This window comes from Megalobrama amblycephala, linkage group LG1 (assembly GCF_018812025.1).
Source record: "Megalobrama amblycephala isolate DHTTF-2021 linkage group LG1, ASM1881202v1, whole genome shotgun sequence".
In the NCBI taxonomy this organism is placed as follows: domain Eukaryota; kingdom Metazoa; phylum Chordata; class Actinopteri; order Cypriniformes; family Xenocyprididae; genus Megalobrama; species Megalobrama amblycephala.
The window spans coordinates 44,021,562-44,033,735 of NC_063044.1; the positions used below are offsets into that span (position 1 = coordinate 44,021,562).

The 12,174-nt window shown below is 36.6% G+C and overlaps 2 protein-coding genes across 3 annotated transcripts; one reads left to right on the forward strand and one right to left on the reverse strand.

Moving 5' to 3' along the window:
* Nucleotides 1-1,276: 1,276 nt before the first annotated feature.
* Nucleotides 1,277-7,301, reverse strand: yipf2 (Yip1 domain family, member 2). 2 transcript variants are annotated; one of them, XM_048194846.1, is made up of 10 exons: nt 7,235-7,301; nt 7,009-7,089; nt 6,859-6,926; nt 6,636-6,778; nt 6,446-6,526; nt 4,263-4,350; nt 4,000-4,116; nt 3,258-3,424; nt 2,991-3,173; nt 1,277-1,867 (listed from the first exon to the last, which is right to left on the reverse strand). In XM_048194846.1, the coding sequence occupies exons 3-10, from the start codon at nt 6,887-6,889 to the stop codon at nt 1,763-1,765; spliced, it is 915 nt and encodes a 304-aa protein (XP_048050803.1). In that variant the 5' UTR covers nt 6,890-6,926; nt 7,009-7,089; nt 7,235-7,301; the 3' UTR covers nt 1,277-1,762. The 2 variants fall into 2 exon arrangements, with proteins under 2 accessions (XP_048050803.1, XP_048050813.1); XM_048194856.1 differs by having other exon boundaries at nt 7,180-7,277.
* Nucleotides 7,302-7,873: 572 nt separating this feature from the next.
* timm29 (translocase of inner mitochondrial membrane 29) lies at nt 7,874-9,312 on the forward strand. Its single transcript, XM_048194881.1, has 2 exons — nt 7,874-8,068; nt 8,426-9,312. Exons 1-2 carry the CDS (start codon nt 7,972-7,974, stop codon nt 9,079-9,081), a joined length of 753 nt encoding a protein of 250 aa, XP_048050838.1. The 5' UTR covers nt 7,874-7,971; the 3' UTR covers nt 9,082-9,312.
* The last annotated feature ends 2,862 nt before the right edge of the window (nt 9,313-12,174 follow it).

Sequence of the window (12,174 nt, forward strand, 5' to 3'; positions counted from 1 at the left end):
ACTTAGCACAAAATAAATGTATTTCAAATACATTTTAGTATATATTTTTTCACTAGGGATCCCTTTAGCTTAGTTTTGAAAAGGATAGTTTATTTTTAGCTCATCCTCATGTCGTTTCAAAACTCTATGAGTTTCTTCTGTTTCTCTGAGAATGAACCTTATTGGTTTTCACAGGCATCAAACAGACAAGCTTGAGCTTCTGTTTACCATGACTGACATGAATATCTTGAGATTTTCTTTTTGTCCCCAAAAAAGTTTTTTTTTTTTTTTTTTTTTTTTTTTACCACATAATGGAAGTTGATGGGCACCAGAACTGTTTGGTTACCAAAAATCTTCAAAATATCTATTTTACACAAGAAAAAGACATGTTTTGAACAATGAGGTGAGTTAATCTTCTGGTTGAGCTACCCCTTTAAAGCGTTAGTTCACCCAAAAATTTAATTTCTGTCATTACTCACCCTCATGTCGTTCCACACCTGTAAGACTTTCATCTTCTGAACATAAATGAAGATATTTTTGATAAAATCAGAGATTTCTGTCCCTCCATTGACAGTCTATGCAACTGATAATTTGACACAAAAGTTCATAAAGAGATCATAAAACTAATCCATATGAATTGAGTGCTTTAATCCAAATTTTCTGAAGAGACTCAGTTGCTTTATATGACAAAGAGATATAATTTAAGCTTTTATTCACATATAAACATTGATCAGCAAACATGAACAGCTCAACCAAACCTGCTTGACGAGTGAGAACAAACGTCTTGTGGAAGCTCAAACATGCTGCGTAACACACAAGAATGAACCTTGTTGGTTTTCACAGGCATCAAGCAAACTTGCTTGAGCTTCTGTTTACCACGACTGATGTGTGAGTTGATGAATGTTTATATGAGAATAAAACCCTAAATTAAATCTGTTCATCATAAAAAGCGACCGTGTCTCTTCAGAAAATTTGGACTAAACTGCTCAAATCATATTGATTAGTTTTTTTATGAACTGTTTTGAAGTGTCAAATTGTTAGTTGCATAGCTGTGAATGGAGGAACAAAGCTCTCAGATTTCATCAAAAATATAATTTTTGTTCCAAAGATGAGCGGGTCTTACGGTTTTGGAACGACATGAGGGGGTGAGTAATTAATGACAGAATTTTAATTTTTGGGTGAACTAACTCTTTAAGAGCTTGACTTACATAAGCACAAAGCAAACCTAATTAGAAATGTATAGCCCCAAGTAAGTTTCATATCCATTCATACCAAACAAGCTCAAAATGAAAAGGTCCACCCTGACAATAATGATTTTAATCCACAGTGTCATCAAACAGAAAACTGCCCAGGAAAGCAAAATTAAATACTCAATACCGGTACTTCCTCTCAATTTACAGAACAGAGAGAAAGTAGTCTTGAAAGGAAAGAAAGCAGTCAGGGGTTATAAGGCAAACCTCAAATCAGTTCACAGTAATGCAAGATCACACTTTTAAATTACTTAATTTTTTTGAATGAAAGAAATACAAAAATGGACAACACCCTATCAAATTAAAGGTAATGTTTTCAAGAAAAATACTACAAACTAAAGTCATCAGTAAATCATTACTGTGATTTCACTTTTGATCTGAGGGAGGTTATTTCATCTGCTTGGTTAGATACAGACTGGAAACACTTTCGATAGGCTTGCTGGGAATGCATGTGTGCGTCTAGCATTAGCACTCCTTCGTTGCATTTTCCATGTCCTTTGAATCTAAAGACTCCAAGGTTCCCATTCAGTTGGTCATTGAGGTTTTCCTACGTTAAGTGCTGTGTGATTTGAAGCTGGGGTTATCTGTTGCCCGGAGTGTGATGATCCTGTGTACGTTGCCGTTTGGAAGAAGTAGAGCTAAAACGAGAGAAGAAATGTATTAAATACTAAAGCTGAGTGTCATAATGGATGGTGTAATAGTACCAGAAGAAAGAATGAATGAAACTGCACATGCAATTGGAAGGGGAGTTTGTTTATGCTACATGTATTTCAGTCGTTCTCAAAGAATACACTACCGTTCAAAAGCTTGGGGTCGGAAATATTTGATAATGTTTTTGATAGAAGTCTCTTATGCTTACATAAGAGACTTCTGTTTTTTGTTTTTTTTTACTGTATTTGAAATATTACAATTTAAAATTACTTTTTTATATTATAAAATGTAATTTATTCCTGTCATGTCAAAGCTAAATTTTCAGCATCATTACTCCAGTGTCACATGATCCTTCAGAAATCATTCTGATATGTTTTACCGCTCAAGAAGCATTTATTATTAACAATGTTGAAAACAGTTGTTCTGCTTAATATTCTTGTGGAACTCATGATGCATTTTTTGATGTACAAAACATTAAAAAGAACAGCATTTATTTGAAATAGAAATATTCTGTAACACTGAAATTGCATTTACTGTCATTTGATCCATTTAATATGACCTTGCTGAATAAAAGAAATCATACTTATTTCTTCAAAAAAAATACTGTGACCCCAAACTTTTGAACAGTAGTGTATGCCAGATTATAAATCACTCAAGCTCTATCAACAGCATCTGTAGTCATCAACTGTCACAGAAAATAATATGGACTCATCATTTGATTTGTAAAAAGTGACAGACTTGAAAGAAAGCACAAAGCATATCTTAAAATGTTTATTCCCGTGCTTTCAAACTGTTTCAAATTAAAAGTGTTAGCATAAGACTGGTGTGAAAGAGTCTGTGTCTGTGCAAAATAATATGCAGTCTCTCAACTCATGCCATAACCAGTGATAAAACTAAACCTGCCTATTTTCACTTCATATTCACATATGTATATCAGGAATTACTGTAACACATAGCCAGTAGTTGCTCCTAGAAAAATAATCCAACCTTGAAAGGCCAATTTAAGAAATGTAACCACTCAAAGATGAGTAAAAATTATTTTCTGTGATGTAGCTAATTGCTTTTAAGGTGTATTTGACCTGGAATATTAATTTGAAGAGTTTCTCTCACCTTGCAGCCAACGGCCAGAAGGGCATGAAGTGACACTATAACTGCCATGGTAGTGAAAGCCGTTAGTTTTGTGTCGTCGCGAACAGCCGGCCAGAATGTCAAGACCAACACAGAGCCAGAGATCACCATGGCAATGACAATCAACAGCCACTGGAGCCAGTATAAGGGAATGGTCCATAATATCTAAAAACAGAGATCAAGTATGACTTATTGGGTCTAACATGATGAAGCCTGATCGTGTGTTTTTGAACATTATCTCAAACTTACCGAGGTAGGGATATAAATGAAGAGAGAGTAGCCGTAGACACAAACAGTCTCTAAAAATGTGTAACCGCTGATCTGTCTCTCAACACTTTGACGCCACGTTAGGAAGCCCCAAACTCCTAGAGGCACCAGCCATGCATAGAGGAACACAGCGACTGCTGCGATTGAGACTAAACAGAACAAATCCTTCTTTTAGTATATTCATAAGCGATTGACAGAAACAGAACTGCTACATGACTTGGTTCTTTTTAATGAATTGAATAAAAAAAGACTCAAATTAGTTGTGGGTTTAGATTCAATGAACCTCAAATCTGATTGGATGTTCATATATTAATATGTAGTTAATGTATATGAATTAAAAACAAATGTTAACAAAATGTTCTATTATTTTAGTTTAATATATTTTGTAGAATATATCGTTTGGTCCAATTACTTTTAAATTGTTAGTTCACCCAGAAATGAATATTCCGTCATCATTTACTCAACCTCATGTTGTTCATTGACTACCATAGTATTTTTTTCCTACTATAGTAGTCAATGGGGGGCGAGATCTGCTTGCTTACAAACATTCTTCCAAATATCTTCCTTTGTGTTCAGCAGAACAAAGAAATTCATACAGGTTTGGAACAACTTGAGTGAGTAAATGATGACAGAATTTTCATTTTTGGGTGAACTATCCCTTTAAATGACTAAAAATCATTAGGAAATCGTTCTCTACAAAATCCCATCCCTACCGCCCTCTCACCTCTGTGAAATTCAGGTCTGTAGTGATAATCTGTGTCTCCCATCTCACTCAGAAATGTGGAGAGGTTTCCACTGATGGCCACTGAGAACACTAGAGTCACACAGATCCAGAAAGGACCTGACAGAGGAAGGAAAACAAAAACTAAACTGCCTGAGAGTTTCATAATAATCCAGGAAAGGAAAAATACACTCAAATATAAAGAAATTGTTTGGGTGTGCTGTGAAGGGTTGTTCTGTGAGATTAAAAATAACATGGTACATTACCATAAAGATCAGGGTTACTTCGAATGTTGTGTTTGACAAAATTCCTTCCTGGCAAAGGCATAACTGAGCCCTTTATCCTATCCAGCACCTACAATAATAAAGACAACATCACATACAACTAGACATGTACATTTCCTGAAGAAAATGTTAGTGGTGCTTGTCGTGCGCAACTATATTGCCCCCTACACTGCTAGCATGTTTTTAGTAAGATGCTAATGTGTTATTAGCATGATGCTAGCACATTTTGACTTTTTTTTAAATCATGTTTTCATGGTAAACTAAATGCTATTAACATGTAGCTATTCACTGCTAGCATGTGTAACATGTTGGAAGTCCAGTTTGCTAACATGAGCCAAAAGAGCCAATCCCCATCTTTATACGATGTTCTGATGCAGAGATTTAGGTGTTTTACTAAATGGCTGCTAGGTTGTGGCTTGGCAGCTGCCAGTGATGATACTTCAAATGCTGCTTGTCAGTATGAATGATATAAACCAACCCCCATGCCTCTATGACATTCAGATTTGAAGATATCCTTCTTTGGATTTGGGTTGCTAAGGCGTAGCTAAGAAGTAGTTAAGGTGATTTGTGATTGGCTGTTTGCTGCCCTGAGTCAAACGAGTTTCTATGACACTTCTATCTAAAGATATCCCTTTGATCTTTTTTTAATAGAAGTCTATGGAACTTGTTGCTAGGGTGCTCTAAATGGTTGCTAGGGTGTGTCTTGATAGCTTCACATTGATCCTGGAGACTGATTGGTTGCTTGAGTTAAATGAGCCCACCCCCTTGTCTCTATGACACTGTGATCCAGAGTTATGTTCAATACAAAATCCCTATGCAAGTTACCGTAGTAGGAAAAACATGCATGCGCAATGGGCATTCCCTTCTCCATAGTATGTCAATGGGCCGATTTTGGGTGGCTCTTACACCCCAGGGGTACAACTTACACCCCATTTTGAGGTATGTTCTGACAGAGCCTGCCAGCCTCTTCAAATGTGGTAACCTACACGTTTCTACAAAATCCTTGCTTGGAGCTATGACCCGTCAAAGTCTGTCGCAATGCGCAATGTTAAGGATATGGGACATTTTCGTTCACTTTTTCGCCCACCGGGCGAACATCATACACCCAATCACTTATAAATGTCACAGCACACCTCTCCTCAATAATCCGCACGATTTGACATTTGTCATGGGTCTATGACAAATGGGAGGAGTAGCGTGTCAAAGTTTTATGTGGAATAATAATAATAAGTATGCAAGAGAACAATAGCGACCACTAATAATTACTAGGGCACTCGAGTTGTTGATGTTCACACTTGAATGTGATAGCTCCAAGTAGGTAAATGACCAAGCAACCAGGATCTCCCTTTAAAATATTAGTAATTCATCAAGATATGAGATATCAAGACTAAAATTATGTTGCAGATTAATTTGGAATGAGCAAACAAAAATTTCTTTCCAACAGTATGTTTGTGGGTCAATTTGCACAGAAGCAAAATGAAAATACTTATTTTTGATGTATTTTGTTATGTCTGTTTCTCAACTACCCTTTTATTTACATTTATGTATTTGGCAGATGCTTTTATCTGAAGAGACTTGTTATGATGGCATACTTTTATATCAGTTCATGCATGTTAATTTTGCTGGGAAACAAACCCAGATTTTTGGGTTGCCAAGTCTGTGGTTTTCCGGCGGAATTGGGCTACTTTTACACTGTTGCCACGGGTTGAATCGACCCAAAATAATGTGTTATTTAGTCCCTGGAATGCAAATTTTACCTAAGGAGTCCTGCCAAAAACGCAAATTTTACCCCCCAAACCATGATTTTTACTATGGAACCCCCCCTTGTAATGCGATTGGGCTAGTTTTGAAGAGCAATTAAGCGGGTTTTGTTGTGAAAACCTGGCAACACTGGTGCTTTTCCACAATTTAAAATGTTTTTAAAATAGTTTTAAAAAAGTTACAATACTGTAAAATGTACAGTTTGTGTGAAAAATGTTTTTAAAAAAAATCATATGTATGTGTGGTTAATGTTAAAGGTTTACTGTTTGTACCCCATAGTGTAATTTTTGGTAAATTATACTGAATCTAGTTAGGGTCAAACTGTCACATCAATGTGGTCTTACCCAGATTTTTAATATAATACGAGGGTTATAAAGAATGCCAGAAGTAAGAAATCAATGTACCTGCACTGTATCTACGTTGAAGAACGACTGATAGTATTCAAACGTCCAAAAACCACCAGTTTGTTTTTCGCCTGCAAGCAGCTGTGGGAATAATGAACAAACTGGTTTATCCCATTGACTGTAAAATAAAAGGCATGTGAAATAAGCAGCCACTTGTGAGCTCATTTCCCCGTTTTGTTCTGCAGCTCACCTCTGAACTCTCTTGCTGGTTGTCTTCATCGTCTGACAGATCCACTTTAACTTCTCCAGAGGAGGCTGCAGCGCTGGGGCTGGAGATGCTGAGGGTTGCAGCTCCAGGATTTGAAGACAGGAGATCTGCGGCTTCCTCAAACTCTGGAAACGTGCAGGATGAAGATTAAAGCAAAGAGACAGAAAGACAAGAACAAGGTGGCACATATCAGAGGCACAATTACCCTGAAACTGTAGATCATCTGGACTAGCCATGACTGGAGATCTCAGGGAGCGCTCATAAGAATACTATCTGCGAGGGGAAAGAGCATAAACATTATCATTCGACAGCCGTCAGCACTAAAATCACATCAGATTTTGACTAATTCACTCACCTGGCTGCTACAATATGGTAATCCTGCAGTGTGCCAACGCTGACTCCTTCTGGAAACTTCAACAGTCGAACTTGTTTTAAGCTAGCAGGTAAAACAAAAATAATGGTTTCGTCAGCTCGGATGCTTTTTAACCTTATCTTTTAATGAACTGATATTTTAAAAATCATTGACCGATTCGACTGTAGCCAGAGTAGGTTTGATACCGTCTTAATACACAGGGATTTACCGTTATCGTCCCCATGTTCCACGTCACCTGCAGGATGCGTCAAAACATGATCACGTGACCGGAAAAAGCCGGAATTAAAACTGTTTATGTTTTTACCTGTTCATATTTTTTACAGTATATTGATGGCTCAAAATGAAGGATCGTCAAGGCATGTTGTATTATATCTTAGACCAATAGGGTTTTTATTAAATAAAACCTCTGTGTATTGTTTTTATTGTTGTTGTTGTTGACTACTTATGATAAAATAAATACAATTTCCTGACTGTTATGTAATAATTAAATACTTTTGACAAACATATTTATTAATACAGACGTATATGAAATTGTCAGAAAGTCTTGTACAATAAATTCATATTCGCTTGACAAATTCCACATTCACGGATAGACCACTTTATTTTGTTTTTTATAAAATAAATTTAGCAATACCTCATATCAATTAAATTGTCTAAAGATAAAAAGCTTTAAAAACATTAGGTAAACAAAACATACCCCCTCCCTTCTTTTGTTTTATTGTTTGGTGTTTAACGTGGAACGTAATAGGGAATTTTGTGTTTCCCGACCGGACCAATAACATTTCACGTACTGTGCGACTCGCCATTTTGGCTCCTTTTTTTCAGTTTCACCGCCGCCACCGTTGCTGCGTCGGGCCAGTCTTGAAACTGTCTGCTGAAAGCTCTTCCTGTGCTATATCCGCCGTGAACTGTGAACTATAACACTTCGTGAGTTCATTTGCTAACATGGCCGCCTCGTGGCTGCTGAAGAGATGGTGCTCCACAGCAGCTACTGTGACAACCAAGGGCACAAGATGGCAAAGACTGATAAACAGTCGCGCAGGTAAGACTAAGCCACACTTATTTTTTTAGCTTCTGACATAAGCAGAAAGACAGTGTTCGTATTACCTTTAGGTGGTCAGTCAAGTTGAGTCAAGTATACATTTCTTTTAGTTATCATCTGAATTTACGCCTTAAATTCAGGCGTGTTAAATTTATCTACAGAAAGACAACTGTGTTTGTACTAGTTTGCTAACTATTTTTCGCTATTTTTCGTTTTTGCTAACATTATGATGCTTCCGTCTTGCATGCTATATTTTATTATTATTATTGCTGCATTATTTCACGTACATTGTGACAATAAGAATATTGTATTTGTTGAATGTTAATCAAGATCTGCTATTTTCTTCACTGTTTTCAGGTGTATGGTGCCGTAGTCTTTTAAGCGATTATAAGGAGGCTTGTCGTGAGGCAGTTTTGGGGGCCCGGGAGCGACCCCTCAAAGCTTCAGTGTACCTGGGTCTTATGGGAGGAATGTACGCCTGCTGTTACACCAACCCCGACGATGGTTCCTTTGAGACCAGCCTGCTAGAAACCTCCAACCGTCTGGCTCTCCTGTCACCATGGATACGCAGTGGCACCTCAGATGGACACGTCCAGACCCTTGTGAAACTGCGAAATGAGGGCAGGCTGCGCTATGTCAGTCTGGGCATTGCCTCTTTGGCTTATTACACAGACTACAACTCTGAGGCCAGCCTGTATGAGGCGCGTTGTTCAGCAATCTCTGTGCCCTGGACAGAGCTGCCAAAACGTGTGCTGGATGTGGGCTTTGCGGGACGCTGGTGGGTGCTTGATCATAAAATGAAGGATTTTGATATAAATGAGGAGGAGTTCAAACATCTAACTCCTGCTCTGGTGGCAACAGTCCCCCCGTCAGCCCAGATAACTGAAAGGAACGAAAAGCTTCATCAGGAATCGTGGAAAGCTGTGGTGATGGAGGATGAGAGCTATGAATTCGATAGTATACAAAAAGACATGGACATATCCGTTAAAGGAAAGGAAAGCAACACAACATAGAAAGATGAACGTGTTAACTTTGTGTTATCTCACAAATGACCCCAGTGATCGTGCTTGCAAGAATCAGCTGTTGATAAGAAATGAAAAGTAAAAGATATGGTAGCGGAAATCATTATTATAACGTGTTTATGGAAGTAAGCAATATTACAATGTATTCTGTTACTTCACTGCTAAAGTTGTGTACATAAGTGTGACAGGATGACTACAAAACATTAAAACATCTGCAGTGTTTGCTGACCTTGTTTTCTATGACAGAATAGCACAACACTTAATGAACTGATCAAAAATATATCTCTTTGTCAAATTACCTTTAAGTTTTATACAGTGTTTCTCCATCTGGGAGAAAGAAAAACAAAGAGTTATAGAATGAATATATATATAGATAGATATAGATATAGATATATATAGATATATGTGTATATATTTATATCTATATATTTATTAATAAAGACTTTATTCATTTTTCCAAAAAAAACTTTATTAATAAATATATACACATATGTCTATATATATATATATATATATATAGATATAGATAGATAGATATATATAGATAGATAGATATGTGTATATATTTATATGTATATATTTATTAATAAAGACTTTATTCATTTTTCCAAAAAAACTTTTTCCAAACATTTTTCCAAAAGAAATTTCTTTTGAAATTTCTATTCATTAAGCAGCACACCTGTTTTCAGCATTGACAAGAAATGTTTCTATACCAGCAAATCTAACCCTAACCCATATTAGAATGATTTCTGAAGGATCACGTGACACTGAAAACTGGAGTAATGATGCTCCATCACAGGAATAAACTACATTTTAAAATAGCTTAAAAAAAACTGTAGTTCTTTTGAATTGTAATAATGTTTCACAATATTTTTACTGTATTTTTGATTGATGAGCATATAATTTCTTTGTAACTAACCAATAATATTTTTGCTGGCTTTTTAAAAACAGTTAATTTAAAAAAAGAGTCGGTTAATTATGTCCATTAATCCCATTACCTTTGACCTTCTGTTTCTGTGGCCGACTTTGATTCATTTTCAGGGGAAATCCTCTTTTACATTAATCTCTTTACTCTTCCTCTCTCTGGCTTGTCTTCCTCCATTAGTCTTTCGCTCGCTCCCCCATGCAGTCCTTTCTAAGATGGTTGGTATTGATTCACTGGCTCATGGAGCAGCATTCGTCTCTTTTTTTCCTGATTGGTATCTCAGCTCCTGGAGAGGATTGTTCATTCTGATCGTGCAGTTCTCCAGCAATAAAGCATGGAAACGCAGTGCTGACCCATTCATGTCAAACTAGACAAGATCATAATTATAGTAAAAGGCCAAATAATGAAAGTAAAGGATAGTACGCACTTGATGATGAAAAGCACTTAAGATACACTAATGAAAGTGTAGGAGCCCATTCAAAGATGTTTCCATAACGTAGCAGTGGCAGACTGCAGGGGCTTATCTGTGTGTAACTTAACCCCGCTACAGTCAATGTTGAAATAATAATGTCATTAGGGTGCATTTACAAACTGCCTTACAGAAATATTGCATGTCACTCGAGACGGGTATTAATGAGAGAAGACCTATGGCTTGCTTTAGGCAAAGGCTGAACCATCTGAAATCCTAACGATCCCCTTTTAACTTCTCCGCTGTTATAAATGACTCTTACTGTTGTATATTGAAATGGTCACTTAGCATTATCACACCGCTGTTATCCAATCACTAAAGATTTTCAGCCGGTAGGAGGATGTTGCTTTAGCCTCGGGCAGCGGTATCTGATGTGCCTCAATCCTCATAATGTACTGAAGCACTCTGTCTGTCCATCAGGGTGTCCACAGGGACCCAGACATTGGCTGATTGCTAAAATGGAGGAGCTTTTCTAACAGCGTACCGCTCTCTGTAAGACACTCTCAGCTCAGACACACCACCACTGCGTCCCAGTGCTTTTAAAGTGCTGTCCCTGGCCTGTCTTATTGCCTTCAAGCTCACTGAACTGAGATAACTAGGCAGTGGGAAGCAATGGAGTGGAAGCCCACCAGGTTTTTTTCAGGTAGTGTCGCTGCTGTCTTGTTTGCTTTTTACTAGGCTAAATGACGAGAGAGATGGAAATCTGGTACTCATTCATTTTTGCATTTGTTTTGTCTTTATATTTCACGGATTCTTGGGTCTGGATTGTCAGAAGCAACATTTTCCCATAACACTGTGAAACTAAAATAGCTAATACAATATTTAAGGGACAGTTCAGCCAAAAATGAAAAGTCTGTCATCATTTACTTACCCTCATGTCATTCCAAACCTTTTGTGACGGACTTTCTTTTTAGGGAACGCAAAAGAAGATTTTCTGAATGTCCAAAACTATTGACTTCTATTGTGTGGACAAAAAAAAAACATACAAAAATAAAAATAGAAATGCTACTTGTTCAAATTACTTTGAATGAGCTAAATCAACAATTATGTAAGCAACATTTTGTCACAACTTAAATTCATTATGTTCAGTCTGCTTAAATTTGTAAAATAATAAATTTTGGACTACATGAATAATTTTTGTTGACAATTAACTGGACAGTTGATCTGTAGATCCCAGTATTTGACTGCACTAGGAGAGGGAATGTTAAAATTAAGTGTAATTTTATGTATTTTTCATTAAAGAGAAAGGCTTGTTAATGTTTAATGCTCACTTATGATGGATATCTAGAATAATTTCTATTGTTTTGAGGTTTTGTGGTTACCATTATGCTGAAGGAGGCTAGATGATGATGAGCAATAACTTTATGCTAGAAGTACATACCAGTTATGAGATCAGTCACTACTTACTTGCTCATCTCATGTTACATATAACAATAAATGCAACTGTCTTTTTCATGCTAACATGCTAGTTATCTAGTAGTTATCTTGGCATGCTAGTTAACACAGGAACTTTCATTCCTTATTTGGTTCAGCAAAACATTATTTGTTTAAATTAACTTGTTTTAGACTTGTTGTACAGGCCTAAACTAATTGCGTGTAAAAGTTTTACTTAATTTAATTAAGTTCCTTGAATAAGCTTAATTTAATTTTTCAGAATAATTTATTTTATGTTCCACAGAAGGAAGAAAGT